This window comes from Perna viridis, chromosome 9 (assembly GCF_037379345.1).
Source record: "Perna viridis isolate PV_CMFRI_1.1 ecotype Kerala chromosome 9, ASM3737934v1, whole genome shotgun sequence".
NCBI lineage: Eukaryota > Metazoa > Mollusca > Bivalvia > Mytilida > Mytilidae > Perna > Perna viridis.
In genome coordinates this window covers 10,007,914-10,030,190 of record NC_142453.1, presented here as the reverse complement: position 1 = coordinate 10,030,190, position 22,277 = coordinate 10,007,914, and the positions used below count along the sequence as shown (strand labels likewise).

The window sequence follows — 22,277 nt, the reverse complement described above, 5'->3', positions numbered from 1 at the left end:
TAGATTCAAGGTCCACTTTGAATCTACAGCGCTGGACTTTAAACAAATCATCAGCGCTGGACATTGAACCTTCAGCGCTGGACTTTTTACATTCTCTTATCTCTGTGAAGGCTCCGTATATTACACAAACAGAGACAACATGCAGTGTTAAACATTGAGGAGCAGCAGCATCTGTCTGCATTCACAATGAATGTCGGCAAACATGTGACTCGAACTTGTACCGCTGTGACATCTATGGCAACACCGTTGGGAATTTTTCAGACCTTTCTATACGTTTACATATCTTCCCTGTATCAATTTGATCCGATGGAGCAGTGTAGCGAATAGAGTCGTCACATTCTGGGACGTTGCATATATATATATATATATATATATATATATATATATATATATATAAATATATATATATATATAAATATATATATATATATATATATATATATATATATATATATTTGATCGACAAACATGCACCCGAAATTACTTAGGTAATATCCATATTAACAAAGATGCTACAGACTTACCTTTTTATCTCACATGAAGCTGAAATGTCAACATTAATCAATAACGTCTAAAACCAAATAATCAAAGTCTGAAGTCTTCAAAGTCGTTAATTGGCAAATATTCTCTGTCACTGATTTCGGCTTACTTTCAACATCCGAAATGGCACGAATGCGATATGTTCTAAAATCGGGTGTCTTCAGCTAAAAACTTGGTTCCCTTGATATAATTGTGTACTCTTTCGTAATTTCGTCTTTCTATTTTTACAAGTGCCATTTTAACCAGCACCTATAATTTATATGACCTATATATAGTGAATTGCAACGAACGCACGTGTTTGAATCGGAAACTGGGTAAATTACATAATTCAATGCTAACCGATCATTTTATCTTTTAATGCAAACTGTCCGTTCTCGTACAAGCAAAAAACAAAACAAAACAAAACAAAACACGCATAGACATGTGTATGGTCAATAATGTCTTAAAAGAGGTACGTTGTAGCGATCTTTTTGTCGGTTATGATATTGACAAGGGAACCAGATAAAACAACTGGCAAATCAGGGCCGTGCTAATGGATAATGATCTATATAGTCTTGTAACGAGTTGTGCCTTAATCGGTAACTGAGTAATGTTCAATGCTAACCGATCATTTCACGTGAACTTCCCGTTCTTGTACATGCAAGAAACACGCATAGAGCAAGTGTGTGATACTTAAGAGGTGCATATTTATCGCGTATGAATCTAGAACTATGACGCTATGGCGGTAAACACGGTGAAGATCTGCAGCACTATGTGGCGTATGACTACATATTTATGTAAATCATAAAAAAATGTGTACGTTGAACGTTAGCAGTACTGTATTTTCTTATCGTTGCACTTGGTAACATTAATACTACACGATTATTTATTCGGCAAATTATACGATAGTAGCTATATATTTTAAAGAAATATTCACAAAACACGTCTAAATAAGGAAAATCTGATGCAATCTAGCCGTGATGGCTGGCGAAATATGTTGTCGGTGAGGAACTATTTTAAAAGAAATCCGGAAGTCGGAGGTGATATGATATTGTGGCTGTGTTGTTCGGTTAAATTTTGGAAACTCAGGTGCCCGAGTGAAAAAATTAACGATAACATTTGCTATTTTACTCTATTCTTATCAATGCTGGAGCATTTAAAGAATAAGCTGACTTAGTGTAGTATTTGTATCTCAAAATAGTTTGTCATATATGGCGAAATTAGTTGCTGTGTGTCGGACGGACGACTTTCAGTTCGAACGAAGACAGCTCCCGTTGACAGTCGATGACAATTTGAAGGTGAGGAATAAATTCGTTGTTTTATGTGTCGATATTGAATTGACAGGTCGACTGCTCTTTCCTAAATCTCGTCAATGCTGAAATTTGTCTGAATGTTTAAAAGGAACCTACTGCATTTTGTTATGTTTAAGTTTAAATAAATGACATTTGGAAAGTAGGTCAAACTTTCATGTCTTCTGTAAAGTTTATTTTTACATTTCATAACTTGTTTACAATGAGAGGTGTTGTCTGTGTAAATTCTTAAAGAATATTCAACATTTTTGCAGTATTTTTTAGCCTAAAACATCCCATGTAGCAGGTTATAGACACATTAAAATACACTGTTTTTCTTGTGAAGAATGAGGAAATGAAGAGACAGTATCACATTCACCTGTTCACATGACTCCAATTATCAATTTTCCATTTCTATCTGTCAAGTTTCTGCATGAAGTTACATTGAAGAATAGCCATTGCTTGACACACATAATTGTTAATCATACACTGTACATGCAAATGAACACTTAAACCTGACTTAAAAAAAAATAATTACATGTACATTTTGTAACATTCAGCTGCCACATGCTTCGAATATTAAAATAATGTGTTCTTTGCATTTGCATGTACATGGATAATTCATTTTGCATGTTTTTGTCTTTGAGATTAGTCTTTATTTAGTGTGTATGTGTTTATTTTCTGCAGATGGTTGTCCAGTTTAGTGATAATTGTGTTGATTGTGAACATGTTCGAGGAATCAAGCAAAAAGAACTGGAAAACTTTGTTCAACGATTCAGTCGCCTTACAAAAGATGAGGTTGCAGTTGAAATGATGGTGACAAGTAAAGACATCATGAATCTGTTAACACATATGGTCCCCTGTGTTGGTTGTAGAAGAAGGTAATTAAGCATGTTTTATAAGGTCAAACAAGATAATTGTCTTGTTGGCCTGTTACCAGCAAGTAAAAAAATAGGTATGAAGGAATATTATGTTTCCATTCAAAAATATTTACATTGAGTGAATGGGGAAAGAATTAGGAAATACAAGCTGGTAGCCCAGACCATACTTCTGTTTAATATTTTTTGTATGTTCAACAATTTTACCCAAAAGTTTGGTAGCCCAGCTCAAAATCTAGTAGCTATGGACTACTTGGCAATTGCTTATTTATATCTCTAGCAAACAATCTAGACTGTAAGATTGCTTGAGACAAGATAGCCATATAATGCTTGAGGTAGGCACACAAAAACATAGGGTACATGTAGGTAGGGTAACATGAAACAGACATATTTTGTATTTGCCTTATACCCGTATTATTGGACTTTCCATTTTGTGATTTGTAACTTATGGTTTTCATTTGCTCGAATTGTAGAATTTCTTTAGGTACTTTATATGCAGAAAAAAGAATGTATATGGTGAAACACAGCAAATGCACCAGCGTATAATCTAAGTACAAAACACAGTAAATACTTTCAGAGATAATTAAGAGGTCTTCAACAAATGCAAGCACACTTTTTTTAAAGTATTGTTAGCTCTGAAAGGTCCAAACAACAAAATTAATAAAATTCACAGCACAAAACAATGACACTTCTTCAAAATAAAAGAAGAAAGAATAATAACAACACAAAGACACATTAATGACCACCTTCTGACTGTGGGTAGGCACATTTCTGGGATTGGGTTAAACTAGTTTTACAAGGCCTTAATCAATTATTGTAATGTCTGAAACATGTTGAAACAACAAACAAGCACACCTTAAAATTCACTCAATAAAGCATGGAATACATCAACATACAATGTACACCATATAGACAAAATGAGGTAATCACTTTAAGAACACTTGCAGTTACTGAAAGCTAGCGCAGTACATACTTAACAGTGATAATACAGTGTTCTAGGATTCCTATTTCCCGTTACCCGGGGCAAGTGAAATTTGGGTCAGGGAAAGTTAGGTACTTAGTTACACTATTCTGTGTCAAGTCAAACTTAATACGCTGTAAGGATTTGTTTTGTTAGGAAAGCAGTCATTAACTGTGGGAAAGTTGGTTTTATATTGATTTTTCCCGAGAAAACCTCAATTTATGAAAAATCCTAGAACACTGATAATACCTTCAAAACTACCTGAAGTAGAAATACACTGTATTAAGTATTAACAATATTTTGATCACTGATAAATCATGAATTAGTTATTCAGTTAATAATTTTAACACAATTTTTGAAATCCATTGCTTTTTTTCAATATCATAAATACATGTGCATGTACTTGAACTGTATAATTAACAAGTACATTCAACTCTTGAACACCTTTGTTATTATTTTAATACTCGAACTTCTATATTTACATATATTAAATAGTTGGCTCCCTGTGCATTAAATTTAAAATTGATTGACTGGATTGCTTTGAGTTGCAGAATTAAACCACATATACGTGTACCTGTATTTACAATGTACAAAATCAACTATAAATTGTCTCATTTCATCTATCCATTACATGTTTTGTCATTTAATATTGTTTTATATACAACACTACAGTTGTTTTTTTTTAGGGGGTTAGGATAGTGTAAGAGTAATTAAGGGAACCAAGATTCTAGCGGAAATCAAAAGAAATTAAACCAGGGAGAAAGACCAGACATGGAAAACAGACAAACAAAAAAGAACAAAATTAAGTAAAATAATACATACTAAGTAACAAAAGTAAATGAGCATCTCAGACTGCACTATAAACTGGGAGTGTGGACCAGGTGCACTTGTAGGGTAAGCTACATGTTAATTTATGCATATTTATTCAATTTTTAGAAGCCTGTTCAATCATTATTGTTGTGAAATGCAAAAAAAAAAAATCAACCTCAGAACTTAGAGCCACAATCAATCAATAAGAAATAAAATACTGATAATTGAACTTATACTTTCAGTGTTGAACGGATGTTTAATGATTTGGTTGAGTCTCAGCATACAGCATTAGAACCATTGATTGTTACAAGGCGTAGAGTTTTGTCAGTGAATAGGGACAGTTTATTTGATCCCAAAGCTCTTTATGCATTGTTTTACATTCATGGGTAAGCTTATATAAAGTTGAAACTCATAGCAATTATAATATACAGTGTATGTAAGGTACCACTAAGTTAGTTTCTTTGATCTTAGTGTCTCACTCTTCTCTTTTGAAGTTGTCTAATTACCAATTTTAATTGCCATATCAAAAAAAAAAAAAGAACAAAGCAGCACCTCCATCATGCTCTCTGTCTATGAATAATGTTTAAAAAACAATCATTGTTTTTAGGGTATTAAAATGCTGAAGATGGAGAAAAGAAATGCTTCCTTCCTCATACATGTGCACTGTAGGTTCTCATGAAAAATTACTGTAGAACTATGAATTGAGCATTTGAAGACATTAGTTAAACCTTTTACTGACATGGCTGAGATTGAATGTTTGTACATGTATTAGGTTTTGACCAGACTTAGAGACAACTAGGTTATTGACACCATACTTCAAACTTATTCATAAATTTTGCATTTATTGTCAAAGAATTTTTTATTCGAAATATCTTACAAGACAAGTCAGTCAACTAATCTCCACTCTTGCATTGGAAGTATACAATGTACATGTAGTATTTTCAAAATACCTGTTTTTATGTGGAGATAATATGTATAAAAAATTGTGTGTAAATTGCTAAGTTAGTGATTTTTATTGTATATATACTTCCGATTTTTCCAATTTTGGCTTTGTTTGTTGCCAGTGTAAAATCATCCCTGTAACATACATACAACAATTTTCATCCCTATGGTGTTGTTGTCTCTTTGACATATTCACCAGACCTATTCCCAACTTGTAATAAAACAAACATGCATCAACAAAAAATAAATAAATATTAAGTAAATATAACTATACATTAATCAAATAACATACATTTTGTATGTTGTTTCTACTACATGCTAGACATAAACTTATGTTTCATTCTAAAACTTTTCATTATAATCAAATTGAAAATGAAATACTGCTGGACTCACAGATACCAGTATGTCTGGTAAAAATGCCTACAGCCCTGTAGAAAACATTGTTTTTTTTAGTTGCTCAAATAGAAGAAAAGTTCAAAGTACATGTATGAGATTTTGTCTGGTTATTTCTAAACCAATTTCTCATACACTGTAATCATTCTTTATCTTTTAGGTCAAAGCTTTTGTCTGTGATGGAATCAATTCCTAAGAGTAAAAAGAACAAACGATGTAACCTTCATTCCTTAGAGACTCACAAGACTAGAACGCCAGGGTATGTTGTTAATTATTTATTCTTTCTGAAATTCTCCATAGTTATATTCAGATTTTGACAGGCTCTCCCAGCTTCATATTTAAAATGTAAATTGTGAAAAAAAATGTAAGCAACTCGGTGATTGTTATTAGAATTTTGAGGATTAACTATTTTTAATGGTCTTTAGGATTTCAATGAGACATTCTTTTTAAAAACATTTGATTTTATTGGAACATTTTCAGCTTGAATGTGGTAAGTGGCCTATGGCCACCTCTAATCGCAATCACTGAACCACTTCTACCTGTGCACACTTGTATATCTGGTTTCTTTCTGAGGAAAAATAGTAGGTATTTTATAATAAAATATAAACTTGTGTATTCACAGAAGCTGGATAGATATATGGGATTTATTGGCCCAGGATTGTAGAGAGGAAGTAGTATTAGTGGATGCTGACGGACTGTTGGATACACTGGAGAACTATCTGAGGAAACACAGGTAAAATTTTGTTAAACAATTTTATATTTATACATATGGTTAAAATTAAACATTTAACAAACTGATATTGGTACTTAAGCTAAAATTCTCTATCTGTGATTGTAAGAAATTGAAAAAAATATAAGGTTGGAGATATTAGTAGACTTAAATCAATTTCAGACCAATAATTAGTGTTTTCCCCAAGAATTTGTGAAGCCATGGTTATTTAAGTATTTTGAGGGCACTCAACTGTCACAGAGGGTTTCATTTGGGGCACCTCTCCTTGACACTAAGGCAATTTATTTACTGAAATCTGCAATAAACATCCTTCACCCTAGTATGGTATTGTGAAAGTATCATAAATGGGTGTCAACACATCAGGAGTACATGTTAGCATGCAAATTAGTTGAAAATAATTGAACTTATCTTGTAACTTGAAAGTTGGGTATGGTCGTCTGGGGCCACATTGTAAAATTCATGGTGAGGGCGGAATGGTGCTAGAAGATGGAGGCATGGTGCAGCACCATACTAAATTGGTCCAGGGAAACCTCTAATAATATACTCACAACATTTTACGACTTAGGTTAAACAGATGTGTGCCATGCTAAAGGTAGAGTCTCCTTTTGCCTTTCATGGTTTGAAATTTTTTGTTCTTGTTTTTTGTGATAAACAAAAATCAGTCATTATACCCTCATATAACAAGTGGATTGTAGTTTGGAATTACCTTGTCTGTTGGTCATTTCACCTGTCATCTATACATACATGTACCACTTTGGTCACAAATATCACTACTCCCAATTGATGGATTGAATTCAAATGTGTTAGGTAGCTTTATATTGATGGGACATACATTTTAAGTGATTTTAGTTCCTTTCTGATGTCAACTTTCTGTTTTATAAGATTTGTAGGAGTTGGGGTATACATTTGTTTTTCATGACAATGCATGCAATTTCCTGTTTAGATTACCAGTCTTTGCAAATTGTTATGGAAATTGTTTTCATCTGAAAATCTGTTTTGACATTTCTTCTTTAAGAAGTTTAGCCAACAGTTGTCTTGAATTTTTAGGAAAAAAAAGGCTTTCCATGAGAAACTTTGACATGGAAATGAACTTTCCTACAATAAAAACCAACAAGCCAAACCTACATGTTTTTGTATCTTCCCTTGACAAAATCTCACTTGCCATAGATACTGGTAAATGGGAATCCTTGTGTTCTGCTATCAGACTGAAGGATTTTTGCCTGACATGCCAGAATGTATTTTTCAAACTTACCATGACTGCATGTTAAATCTGCTTCAGAAAATTACAATCGTCTTTTGCATATCTTCTATTGGATTAAAGAATGTAAACACGCTCTTTGAAAATTGCAGGTTCTGTTCTGAGTGCAAGTCAAAAGTGCTAAGAGCTTACAGTATTTTAGTTGGAGACTTAGACTGTACAAAGGAAAAAGGATACTGTGCAGCACTGTATGAAGGTCTAAGATGCTGTCCTCAAGAAAGACATATACATATGCTCTGTGATACTGATTTTATTGCTCACCTTATAGGCAGAGCTGAGCCAGAACTGGCAGGAGGGTAGGTATTATGACAAAGTGAAATAGTGTGGTTCCATTTTGAATATCTTTCCTGGTAAATTTTTTTTCTGTTAGTGTACTTGCATTCTTTCTTAACTTCTTGATCATTTGTGATCCTGTGTATTATTTTTTCTTTAAAGATAATATATGCAACAGCTTTGGATAACAGTGCTTACATGCATTTCAAAAGTGGGAAGGACATAAATAAAACTGCTGCAAAGCTCTCCCAGTAATGTTATCATACATTTACATGTACTTTAAAAGTAAATAGTTGAACCTGTAAAAAAAAAAGGTGATAAAATCAGGTTTTATCAGTTTAAAATCAATTTATCAAACTTCCATAGGACAAGAAGAGATCGTCATGCCAAAACATTAGACATTGCCCAGGAGGAAGTACTAACATGTTTGGGTATACATGTGTACGAACGGTTACATCGGATTGGTCAGAAACTGAAGGAGGAGGAGCAAACTTGGCAGATACTGTTTTATCTTGGTGTTGATGCTCTCAAGAAAAGTTTTGAGGTGAAAACAAATGATATTTTACTGCTATTGATAGACCACAGGGATCGCCCTGGGCTTTGCCATTGTCACAGTTTGCGATTTTTTATTTGATCTGGCGACAAAAATAACTAGTTGGCGATTTTCTTGGTGCCTAGGTTTTGTATATTAAAATTAACATAAAGTTTGTCAGCAGTGGATATTCTCTCCAATTAAACAATTGTGTTGACACCTGGTCAAAGTTAATTGACCATAACCAATGTACGACTGAAGCCAATCAAAAGTAATTAGACCATGTGACCATGACTCATAATATCCTCTTGGGAGGTGTCAATCAGATGTAAATATACTATTGAGCCAATCAAAACTCTTATCATATGTCAAAGGTAAACATAATCATGGCCATGTGCACATGGCTACATACAAGCTTCACAGCCCTGTTAAACCATTTGATACATTCAGAAACAGATTAACCTTATAACAGAATAAATTAAATCCAATTAACAATGATTATCCCATCAGGACATTTCTAAAACACTTTGAAAAGCAAGAATTGATAAAAGAAAATGGATGACATTTGTTTACACTTTCAAGTGCCGTTTTTGGTAGGAAAATCGGTAAACAAATAGATGGGGATTCCCAAATTCTAATTATGTTCAGATAAATAGAATTCAAGATAATTGAAAGGGGAAACAATTAATGGTCAATGGTAGTTTGCTAGAAATTTTATCACTTGAAAAAAGAATCAAGTTTGTTTAAAATTTATAAATGAAAAACAAAATTATATTTTAAGATAAACTTAACTAGACCACAAAGGACAAAAGGTCAACAATGAACATGTTCTAAAATTACAGACTATATGAGCATAGTAATATAAAGTCCTTGATAGAAATAAAACACCTTTTTCTGGAGTGTACTTTATTATTTTGCATATAAAAAGTGACTAATGGTTTTATATTCTGACTAAGACTAGAGCTAAAAACCTTCAAGAGTGAATCTTGGATACATGTATGTCATGAATGAAGGGGTTATTTTGAATTGATAACTCATCACTGGACTGAATACTGTCATAAAAAAAAAAAACAGAAAAAGAAGATTTTAGCACCCATTTTGGCTCTAATTGCTGAAAATTGGCGACGAAAATTGACAGTTGGCAATTATTCTGGTGACAGAACTTTGAAAGCTGGAGCAGTCCCAATTTAATTTTTTACTTCATTCATTGTTCCGATGTATTTGTTACACTTATGTTTTCTATATATTATATTTTTTTCATATAAAGTATATTTAAAAAGCACTTCTGATTGTCAAGAACTATAACATACAGGTCAAGCTATGAGATAACTTCTCTCATGTATTACAACAAACAAGAAATGAAATATTCTGTTTAAGTTGCTGAACCACTCCAAAAATACTTTCATGATATTATAAAGTGAATAAATTTCACAGGGTGCTAATTTTAGAAAATTTCAGCTAACTATCTAAAAACACCAAAAATATATTCCGCGAAATATTTACTATTGGCTCATGAGGTAGACCCAAGGTAAGGGACACAACATTTACAAATCATTGGAATGTTTTTATTTTGCATTTTAGGTCAATCTCATGTACATCAACGTAACTTGGATTGATTTCATTCTGTCTCAAATGTTTGCTTGATAGGCTTTTGTGAAATTGTATATGATACAACATATTACTGATTTCAAGAGTTATGTCCCTTACCCTAGTTCTACCTTCTTAAGTACTTTGTGCACCACTAAGCACCCACCAAGATGAGAAACACCTAAAATTTTTGTATACTTTTTTGCCAAAAAATTGCTGAATTTTACCCTTGCATAAATACTCCATCATACAGTATTTTATTCCCTCCTTTTAGATTCAAGGACACTTATGTTTTACTAGTGTCCACAAAAATGTCTCTTTCTGTAACGGTACTTGTGAATGAAGTAAATGGTATCCAGGGTTCTCCACAAGCTGTTTAAGCATGGTGGACCGCCATGACCAAAGCCTATCAAGCTTTCATTTGAAACAGAATGAAATCAGTCCAAGTTACTTAGATGCTTACATTAGATTGAAGTAAAATGCTGAATACAAACATTCCAATGATATGTAAGAGTTGTGACCCTTAGGTCTACCTCCTTAAACTCATTGGTGTAAAAGATGGAAATGTCTTTGCCTGTATTACGTCTGGTATATGTATTGGAACTAAATCAACACTAATTCCTTTCAGATGGCCTTAGAGAAGAAGCAAGGGGTGTCTAACCTTGAGTTAATGTACGAAGAGCTGCTTGAGGAAGAAAGGGCAAAAGAACAAAGAAGAGAGCAGAAACGACAGAAGAGGAAAAAGAAGAAGGCCAAGTCTCAGATAGCAGAAAAGGAGAACATTGCTATTCCTAATGATAATGACAATTTGAAGTGTGAGGTAGGCTACAAATCTAGATTGAAGTCAAATGAGATTCCAGTTATTATTTTTGACAAAAAACATATTTCAGTAGATATTGTTGCAATGGTAAACATATTTTTCCATACTAGTATTTATGAGGACATCTTGTAAATGCTGTAGCATTTTTAAATTTTGATTTTTTTTTTATTTTGTCCATGGATTTTTCACAACAATGTTCAAGAAATGCTTTTCATTCACTATAAAATCAGTTTTCACATGTATATTATTTGCCAAAGTCAAGTATGGAATTACAAAAAAGAATCATATAACAAAAAAGGCAGATATTCACATTTCTTTCTGTCAACTATCTAAACAGTTTTACAATCTTTCAGAAAATCTATTAAAAATGCTAGGCAGAGGTTATCTTTTAGGGTTTGGAAAGTAATGAAAGTTTTGCTGAATTCTTTTGAACAGTATTTTCTGCCAATTCTTTTCACTACAGAATTCTGTACTTTCTTCTTCATTACTTTTGAGTCACTTATGTACATATACACTACTAAGAAATTTTACAAAAATAATATGAACTTCTCTTCCTGTACATGATTTTATATGAGTTTATATCTACGTTGTCTTGATCCTTCGCCCTCTGCATGTTTTTAGTCCCCTCCTGGCTTTAGCCGAAGAAGACTTAAGATTTGCACTCAGTATGTCTGTCTGTCAGTCCGGAAAAAAAGTTTTCCACACTTTTTTTTTCTGAACACTTGCAGATATTGAGCTGATTTTTGGTATGTGAGACATCCTTGATGAGTTACAGATCACGTTTGAATTTGTTCCGCATTTCTGATTTATTTCTATAGTTACCAACTTTAGTTTTACAAGCTTTTTTCTTAAATCTTATTTTGTTTTTTTTTGACAAATCAGTCAACTGTTATTCGAAACCTAATCTGCCCAATTATCGTGCATAAAACTTTGCAAATCTGCATCTGTTAAGAGGATTTGAACATCTCTCTTGTCTTTGTCCATATCCCTTCTTCTGTTCAAAATCAAGGTCATATCCTCAGTTAGTCATTTATACTTGATGATCCAAGGTAGTATTTTGGTCAGTGATATAAACAGCCAGTAGGGGACTATGTATTGTTTTGATGTCGGTATTTGTTGATTTGTCTTGTATATTTTACTAGTGTAATAATGGACTTCTCACCCTCTGCCTGATTTTTATGTTGATCTGTAGTTGATTTGTCTTGTTTATTTTACTAGTGTAATAATGGACTTCTCACCCTCTGCATGATTTTGATGTTGGTCTGCAGTTGATTTGTCTTGTTTATTTTACTAGTGTAATAATGGACTTCTCACCCTCTGCATGATTTTTATGTTGGTCTGTAGTTGATTTGTCTTGTTTATTTTACTAGTGTTATAATGGACTTCTCACCCTCTGCATGATTTTGATGTTGGTCTGTAGTTGATTTGTCTTGTTTATTTTACCAGTGTGATAAGCAGAGGAATAAAGACAAGTCACCCCACAAGTCCTGCGAAGAGAAGTGTGGGTTCTATGGCGACCAAAATTCCAACACGACCCTGGCTTCCATGGAAAGTTGTCGTGGTAACCAGTCCGGAGAGAAGAAAGGTGGAAGTGACTGTGGTTACTCGTCAGGGGCAGATGGTTGTGATAATTGTAGTGTGCCAAGTTCTAATGATTCAGATGTGTCTTGTCTTGATAATGTCTGTAATGGCCAAGATGGTAAGTATGACACAGTTTCTGCCTTGTGTGAAAAATGATAGAGGTCAAAAGAAGGGACTAGAATAATGTGTATAAAGTTGTCATGATAAACCTCTGAAGGATAATAAATTGGCAGGAGGGTGATGAGGAGTCTCCTACCTAATACCACTTAAACTGCTGGTAAACTGCTTGAAAGTCTTATACTTATGACTTATACTTTACTAAAAAAAAGTGCAATGACTCAACAATCAGGAAATGACTAAAAAAGACCAAATGGCCTCAACACAATATGACACTCATACTTACAGTCTTTGAACCGATCCGCACAACGATTTGATGGATCGATGACTGTTGACTAATTGATCACTGACAGATCGATGACTGATGACCGATCTGATCACAGTTTTGTTATGTAAAATGACGTAAGATCTGTTTTAAATAAAAGAAATGTAAAACAAAAGTATAAATTGATGTTTATATCTATAACATTATGTAAATATGTGTAAAATTGACAAAGATAATAAAAAAAACGTAAAAAAAACATCAACCGCTCTGTGGTCATGTGATGCGATCAACAGTTAAAGGGATCGGTTTGACGGATTGGAAACTGCTCGGTGATCAATGACTGAACGCAATTTTCGATGCACAGATCGGTTCACGTACTGTACACATAATTCTCATGATTTTAAATGGTTGCATTTAAAAAAAAAACGTAGTAGAAAGCACATTCTTCTATCCCGTTTCATAACCAGGGAAAGCCGACATAGCCTTGTATATGTTCATTTCACTTTAAAAATTTCAGTTTTGAAAGATTTACAACCATCCTTCGCTACAAAATGGGATTCCACTTTTTATATCCAGATTTTACTGTTATATTTCTCATTTGACTGTATATTTATTTGTGATTTCATAAATTTCAGCCTTTTTTGTTTGCTTCATAGAAAATCATGTCTGAATTTATACAATATTAAATATAGGTTTCATTACTGTGAACTAAGAATATCTACATGTATCATTATTTAAAAAAAAGTCTTTTTCTATTGAACTAATGGCTTTTTAAAACTTGTGTATTTACAGGAGGTGATAGTGTATGTGGTTCCACTGATGGGTTAGAGTCATGCCAAACATGTCTATCTGAAAGCTCTCCATCAAAACCTAACCATAAAAGAACTCACTACAAGGTAAGATGTGTGTGTTGAACTTTCTTTAGGTCATCTAAGAACACTTAATCAGCCATCTTCTTAAATAAGATTATTTTTCTTAAATTGCACAAAGTGAATACCCTTTTGGTTGAAAAAGTGTTTCTGTCATAATTCTCCTCTGAGACAGTTTAATTAAGTAGCAGTCTTTATAAAAAAATCAGACAGGATTCATGCATGCCAGAGTCCCACAGAATTTTAATTCATTTCTTATTCAAAAACATTTACAGAGTAAGTAAACAGTCATAGTTTTTCATATGGTTGCCCTTGAGATGAAAATTAAATACACTGTGTATGAAATTAGCTTTTTGCAGGAGTTATCATTCCTGATTTGGTTGATTTTACTGGGATATGAATGTAAGGTTTTCTCCAAAAGACAGATCTAAAACCAGAAAGGCCTATTGATATGTAAAAATGTAAAATATGTAGACTAACTTTATAAATATGGCAGTGATGATGTTCTTACTAGTAGAACTTTAATATGTGATATTCTATGATTAGAACAAGCAACTGCACCAGAATAAGATTCAAATCAATACCACAAAATAATAAAACAGAATAAGTGTACGTATGTTTACCCCAGCATTTCTTCTTTGATATTAAAAAATGCTTCTTTTGAGCTGCAAAGCACCAGGAGGTATTTTGTTCTACAAAAATGTCACTTATAGCAATTTGAAATAGAGTAGTGGCGATTTCAAAACAAATTTATCTAGGTTTCTGAGTTATTTCAAAGCTCACTAGGTAGAAATCTTCCCTACATTATACCAATGTGTCCTACTCTATTACCACGGAACACCTGTATGTTTTTGTGGACACTTCCAAGTTAGAATTGCTGTTAATAACATGGTCAATTATGACAAGATTATCATAAAAATGACAGTAATTCAAATACCTTAAAAAGATAACACTGGTGTTCTGTTGTAATAAAGTAGGACAAATTGTATGATATATGGCAGTTTTCTACTTGGAAAGCTATTTGAATTATGTGGTAGCCTACATAGATTTGTATTGAAATTGATGCCACCCTATTTCTATTTGCTGTTAGGTGTTGGAAGCACTGGGCATGCCTTTTACAACATGAAGTTATGTCTTTAAGATATATTTTGTACTTTGTATGCATGTAATGACTCACTTGTAACAGTATTCTTTTTAGAAGATAAATGTTTACATTTTAGTGTGAAATGTCTGTGATTCCCAAGCATCAAGAAGTCTACTGTTCTCAGCATACACCGCTCAGTCTACAGGACATGCTAGAGGTAAGTTGAATTCATTTTCTACACATTAAAATGATTTACTTGCATAGTGTTTCTCATGAATAAAAATGAGTTTACAGTCTTCACAGAACTTTTTCAGACAGAAGCCATTCGGACTTCCAAAGTTACAAAAATTGTAAGTCTGAATGATTTTTCAGAGGCAAGAAAAAAATTTGAAATTGTATGAAAATTACATAAAAACAAATGCTCATTCGATTCAGACTATTTAGATATGTCTAAGAACCCAAAAATAAACAGAGCACTACAACACCCCAAAATTTTTGGAAGTCTGTTGGGCTTCCTAAGGACATAATTTTCGGGGCCTTGTACATCGGGCCCCTAGCTAAGTACAAAGATTGAGTTAAGAATCACTTATTTGTTCATTGTTCTGGAAATTAGTGAATTGGTTTAAATTTTTTACAATGGAGGTTGAGAAATCGATTTATCTGCAATTTTATCAGGCTAATGCTGTGATACTAAAAAATATTGGCTAGTTGGAATGAAAGTATCATGTAACATTGTCTGTGACCTTGTCAATAAACAGAATAACATTTGCTTTAAACTTTTCAACAGAACATCACATCTCACCCTGACAGTCTCGCTGATAAATTTTCTGTCTGGACTTCGAAACTGCTGTTATTCTGCGTTTATTAAAACAAAAAGTTGTAAGACATACATGTATTTCACATTCTTTTCAGGCCCCTTGTTCATCTGAAGACGAAGAAGATTTCATCTCAGAGGAGGAAATCAAGCAATTCAAAGCTAACAAAAAAAATCTACAGGTACAACGCGAGGAATTACGGGAGAAACTCAGGAAACAGTTCTGTAGTTTCTGTACACATCATCAAAAGACACCGGAATCCTCACCAACTCTGTCTGGAAAAGGAGCGAGAAAACCATATGTTAATTAAGAATGGACACTTCTGAGGTTTTTTTTTCAGTTTCATATTTTTTTCTGTAACATGTTTTATTTTTGTTTTGGTTGGTCATGACTGTGTTGACTAGGGAATTAACAATATAAGTATAGCTTATTGTAGTATATATACAGACTTCTTGATAATGTATCTCTATTGTTTGAAAGTAGTCATCTTGAAATGGTTAGTTGTTGAGGTAACTGTCAACTTATTTATAGAATTTCTTGTGATGGTACAAGAATTAAATTTTTAAACTTGTCCGTATTGTGGCAAATAAATTGAATTAATGAAAACCCACTTAAACAAATCTCTCACAAAACTAACCCCTTTATTCGTTCTTTCTTTATTAATGTTAAAGTCATCCCTGAATATAAATTTTGCCCTTGTTACCTTGGTAATTATAAGAGGTACCTACTTTTTTATTTTCTTATTTTAAATCCTTAAAAATTGGTATTCCTTTTTTTAAAGAAAAATTAGGCACCATAGATATTTTAAATTGATGTATTGTTCTATTTTGATGAACTCTAAGAAACTTATTCCTTTAGATTTAGAATTTAGCAAGGTTAAGTGGTCTCTTACTCTCTTTTATTTATTTTATTGGTAATATTCTTTTTAACTTATTTTGTTAACATTTTATGTTGGTCTCATGTAAAAAAAAATATTTGTAAACTGAACATGAATTTTTGCAATTTTTAGACTTTGTGAAATAGTTCATGAATTTCTTTTCTGAACTTAAGACACAAATTAACATCCAAAAATTATCTTAAACATTTACTTGTAGCTGAATAATGCTTTTTGTTGGTCACACTTTGCCCCAGCTTTTTTTAATATGGCCTACTTTAGCCATAGGAATTATAAATAACTACTGTTCAAGAAAATATAGTTCGAGAGATAAACATATGTTGTAGGCAGTATTGACATGTTTTTCATTATCTTCGTAAAATTGAAATAAGTTTGCCCTAGGTTTTATTTGTCTGGCATATATCAGTAAAGACCTTAGCATATAAAATGTCATCATGAGAATTTCACAGTCATTTTATTTACAGCTAAAAGCATTAAGGTTTTTTTTAAGTTGTCTTCTGTATTTCAGTTTCCTTGTAAGCATGTTTTTGAATAACTGTATCCCAAGGTTATGCATGAAGAAGTACTCAGAGAGGACAGAGAGGCCAGATATACCTTTATGGTGTTTCCAGAAGATAGACCTAGGGTAAGGGATGTAACTCTTGAAACCAATGATATATTTGTATCATATTCAATTTCACCAAAGCCTATCAAGCTTTCATTTGAAACAGAATGAAATCAATCCAAGTTACTTTGATGCTTACGTGAGATTGATGTCAAATATTGAATACAAATGTTCCCATGATTTGTAAGAGTTGTGTCACTTACCCTAGGTCTACCTGCTTAAACTAACTCACACCTGTGTCTGACTGAAATTTGTCATCTTGTTTCTATGTGGTGTGGCACATTCTATGTTGAAATTCACTTTTTTATCTTGTTCACTGTGGATTCAGAAATTACTGGATATTAGTGGAGGAAACAGTTTTTGCTACAGTGTGTAAAATAGCATGGATATTAATGTGATGGGTTTGTGATTTTAACAATGCAACTTAGAATGGAAGTCTCTATTTAGTATTCATTTTAGGGAATGTTTTGAATATAAGGTCACTTTCATAGGTGTGAAATATCAATATAGTTCACATGACAAAAATCGATTGACAAAAACATATTTGCATGAATAAAACATTATGCATAATTTAATGAATTTAATAATAGGTGAATTAATCAAGTAATCGCAGTGATTTATACATTCAATAGGAAACTTCTTTGCACTTAATAAAAAAATAGCAAGCCTTAGCTCAATATAAACCTATGACAACAATTGTAAAGTTATTGCAATATTCATCCAACATGTACACTTCAATTTTTGTCAGTAGGTAATCTAGATAACAGGGGATAGAGGTGGTAACCCTTGAATGTCTTGTATAATTACCTGGAAAATTACCAGTAACAAGGAAATTAAATTTAAATTTTCTTTTGTTTTGTAACTTGTATAATCTGAGTGATCTTTGTCAATTGTCCATTTCATCAGGTAATATGGGGAAATTTTGAAACCCATCAATCTGACAATGTAATATCACTCAAGAATGTTTTTTTTATTTGAAAAGACCATTATTTGATCTCTGCATTACTGGCTTTGCACAGAAATTTTTCAATAGAATCTTTGAAAAATGAGGTTTTTGACAGAGTTATCTGCCCTTGAAATGTTCATTTCCAGTGCATTTCAATGAAATTGTAACTCAGTGGTTCAGCACAATATGGAAAATCTTGTATGTTGTCTTTGAGTCTTGTGCAAATAGTCAAATAACACTCTCAAAATGATTGGTTTTTTACACCATGCTTCACATACTGCGTGAAAATGATTGGTTTTTTTACCATGTTTCACCTACTGCATGATTCTTACAGGGACTTAATCATGGAAAGAACATGTTACACTCTGTAAACATAATTTCTAAATCCACAGATTTATCTTTTTTATTTTTTGTCCATTCTTTCTCTTATGATTTAATTATGTACTAAGTATTGACTTGTGGTGTAATTTATTGACAAGTACCTGTTATGAAATGTTAATGAATTGTATAAATTTCAATGATGATGAGAACTTTCAATATGCAGCATGGACATGATAAATTGGCTGCCAAATAAAAAAAATATTTGAAATATTTGTATTATATTTTATTATATCCCTTTGTTTTCAGGCAGTTTTTAGCTCACCTGACCATATGCCATGTGAGCTATTGCCATCACTTGGTGTGAGTCGTCATCTTCATCATCATTTACAATTCTTCAAACATCTTCTCTGATTCTACTGAATGGATTTGGATGAAGTTATACAGGATTGTTCCTTAGAGTACCCTGCATAAAATGACTGTCTGGAGTTTTGATCTGTTGAGAATATAACATAGGGATCAGGAGGCAGTTTTTTGCAAATAACTCAAAAGTTGTTGCCTTTAGCAAAATTCTGGCTGTGGGTAATATTGTTCAGCATCATAAGAAGGACCTATGCCGAAATCCAAATGATTCCTGGACTGGTGTAGGAGTTACAGCCTCTTTAACATGGTTTTTTTTTTTTTGGTCCCCTTTTGGCTAATGCTGAAGGGGACTTAGGTTTGCACTCCGTCCGTCCGTCCGTCCGTCAGTCAGTCAGTCAGTCAGTCTGTCAGTCCGTCAGTCACACTTGGTTTTCCGGACTTTTTATCCACATCCAATTGATTTCATATTTGGTATATAATCTTATCATGACAAGTTACAACTTAAGTTCGAATGACATAACGGTTGAATGATTTTTACAGAAGTTATGGCCCTTGGACATAGAGAATTTCATGAAATTTTATGTTTTCCTAACTTTTTTTTGTAATGCCTCATCCAATTGACTTCATATTTGGTATATAGTCTTATCATGACAAGTTACAAGTTAAGTTTAAATGATGTTATGGTTGAATGAGTTTTACAGAAGTTATGTCCCTTGGACAGAAAATTTCATAAAATTTTATATTTTCCAGACTTCTTTGTAATGCCTCATCCAATTGATTTCATATTTGTTAGCTAGTCTTATCATGACAAGTTACAAATTAAATTTAATTATCATTGCGGCAAAATGGTTTATATGGAACTTAAAGCCCTTTGACATAGAAAATTACATAAAATTTTACGTTTCATCATTTTGATGCAAATTGCTGTTGTTATTCTAGAGTTATTTTCCCTTTAATTCATAATAACGAAGTTTTTTTTCAACTTTCCAGGTGATAAAAAGAGAATGTCTTTATGCAGCTTTCTGTAATGCAAAAATGTTATTATCTACTGTAAAATGAAGCTCAGGTTTGATTTTGTTGGAATTTGCTTTTGCTGTTCAAGAGTTATTTTCTCTTGATTGTTAAAAAATAATACCATCCATTGTTAGTTCACATATATAAAAAAAATCTCTTAAAGGCAATGAGTTCAAAGGCCGAAAGGGGACACTGTATTGCATCAGCAATACTGTCAGAATGCTTGTTTTTTTGCATTTTTCGCATGTGCAACTTGGAAAATTTTCTTCTCTAAAACTGTTGTACGGAATTCAATGAAAGCTGGCAGAACTGTTCCTTAGGGTGTCCCACACAAAATGACCTTTGAGATTTTTAAACTGTGAAAGAACATAGGGGTCAGAAAGCAGTTTTTGCAAACAACTCGAAAACTGTTGCCTTTAGCAAATTTTTTGCAGGGCAATATTGTTCAGCATCATGATACTGACCAATGCCAAAATTTTCAAAAGATTCGTCTACTGATGTAAGAGTTACAGCTCTTGAGATAATTCTTAATTTTTACTAATGTACAACTTTTTGAAATCTTCTCTAAAACCAATTTAATGAAAATAAGCATATTGGTTCATTAGTGTATTGCACTTGAAATGATTGGTGATTTTTAATCTCTGAATTGATATGCCTGCCTGTGCTAAAAATGGAACAGAGGTCAGAAGACAGTTTTTTTGAAAATAATTCAAAAACTGTTGCTTTTTGCAAAATTCTGGTTTAGGTCATAAAAATGCTATTAAAAGCATTTCCTGCATTTGACAAATCAGTTGATTTTAACTTGGCCTGTCTCATTCCTCAAGTTTTTCAATAAGCAAATGGTTGACCAGGTGAGCAATTCAGGCTCTCTTTAGCCTCTACTTATACTTTTGATTTCAACTATAAATATATAGTAAACATGGTCTCCTGATATGAATGGTGATGATGAAAATGTTTGGTACGCTTTTGAACTCACAGCATTCATCAATATATGCTCTTTTTCAGTAATTTTATGTCAAACATGGAAGCAAAGCATGATACCTTTACTTAGTTAATAGGGCATGGTGTGCAAGGTGAGGGAATCAGGTTCTCCGTTGGCCTCTTGTTTTGTCTTCCCTTCGACAGAAGTTGCTAAGGCTAGACTAAGGTTTTATGGTAAGTTTTGTGATTAGGCTAGTTTGATAAGAACCATTTGTGTGAGGTCAATTATATTTGGTATGCAGTTGTATTAGCTAAATTTCATCACAATTCCATTTCTGTTACATGCAATGTCCGGGCAATTTAAATGGTAATTTCTTGTTAAGACTTGATGTTAATTTTTTGATTGTCAGTTAGACAACTGTGCTAGGTTGATCATATTTGGTATACAGTTGCATTAGCATCACTGCATCACAATTCCATTTCTGTTTCATGCATTATGCTCCACAGCCACAGTCAATTGAATTAACTTTCTTTTTTTACATTTATAAAGTTTTATGATAAGGTCAGTTTAACATGAACTACTCTTGCCATGCCAATGGTTTTTAGTTTAAAGTTGCTATAACATCACTACACTACACATCCATGTCTGTTTCATGCATATTCCCTGCAGTCATTATTAAATAGCAGCTACAGGTGAGACATATCTCTAATATTAGTTCATTACGAAAACCTAATCGAGACGGGGAAGTTTTCAAACCCCCACCATATGAATTGGTGAGGTATTAAGTTCTACTCTCAACATAAAAAATTGTGTTTTAGTGTCCATTCCTTAAACAGATTCAAGATTGACAACCCTGTTTTCCATTAATTGGAGTTTTTTCTTGAAATGTCTTTTTTTGTACTTGTAGCACCTTGATTAAAGTGCTCTGCTTTAAAAGGTTGTTTAAAATTCTGAAGTCATAATCCTAACCATTCAGCCATAACAAAATATTCTGATACTTACCCACACACATAACTGTGCTATCATCTCTGAACTGCTCTGAAAAGGCAGAAGTGGTTTCTCCCTCAAAGTGACTGAGAGCTTACTCGTTGAATGGTGTAGTTATGCAAAAATCAGAAGAATAAAACAACCAAACAAACCACCCAACTATCGGACAAACAAATATGATTCTAGTACTACTGCGAAAGTACTTTAATTCGTGGATACCAATTTTTCGTGGATTAGGGAACAAACACAGTGTTTGTGGATTCTTGAATTCATGGTTTTGAGGTGTTTAGTATACACATCCATGGAAATCTCCTTTTCGTTGGGAACCGAATATGTGTTTTGGCCTACCAACAAAAACCACGAAAATCAGAACTCCATGAGCAATAATACTTCACAGTACCATATATTCCAATCTTGATATAACTGTGCTTGCCAACAGAAGTAACAACCAAAAAAAAAGATGTTAAACCCTATTTTCAGACATCTGAAAGGTACTATTTTGAAC

General features: G+C 32.9%; 1 protein-coding gene across 1 annotated transcript; it reads left to right on the top strand.

Annotated features, from left to right (window-relative positions):
• The first annotated feature begins 1,550 nt into the window (after positions 1 to 1,550).
• On the top strand, positions 1,551 to 18,757 carry LOC148606623 (gametogenetin-binding protein 2-like). The gene is made up of 12 exons (XM_088543736.1): positions 1,551 to 1,817; positions 2,496 to 2,689; positions 4,700 to 4,843; positions 5,953 to 6,051; positions 6,415 to 6,525; positions 7,873 to 8,076; positions 8,420 to 8,597; positions 10,801 to 10,992; positions 12,439 to 12,691; positions 13,748 to 13,851; positions 15,045 to 15,125; positions 15,821 to 18,757. The coding sequence occupies exons 1-12, from the start codon at positions 1,731 to 1,733 to the stop codon at positions 16,031 to 16,033; spliced, it is 1,860 nt and encodes a 619-aa protein (XP_088399862.1). The 5' UTR covers positions 1,551 to 1,730; the 3' UTR covers positions 16,034 to 18,757.
• Positions 18,758 to 22,277: the final 3,520 nt, after the last annotated feature.

Coding starts and splice junctions, on each gene's coding strand:
- LOC148606623 (XM_088543736.1), top strand. CDS start 1,731: ATGGCGAAATTAGTTGCTGTGTGTCGGACGGACGACTTTCAGTTCGAA. Junction 2,690..4,699: donor TGTGTTGGTTGTAGAAGAAG/GTAATTAAGCAT, acceptor TTATACTTTCAG/TGTTGAACGGATGTTTAATG. Junction 15,126..15,820: donor GTCTACAGGACATGCTAGAG/GTAAGTTGAATT, acceptor CATTCTTTTCAG/GCCCCTTGTTCATCTGAAGA.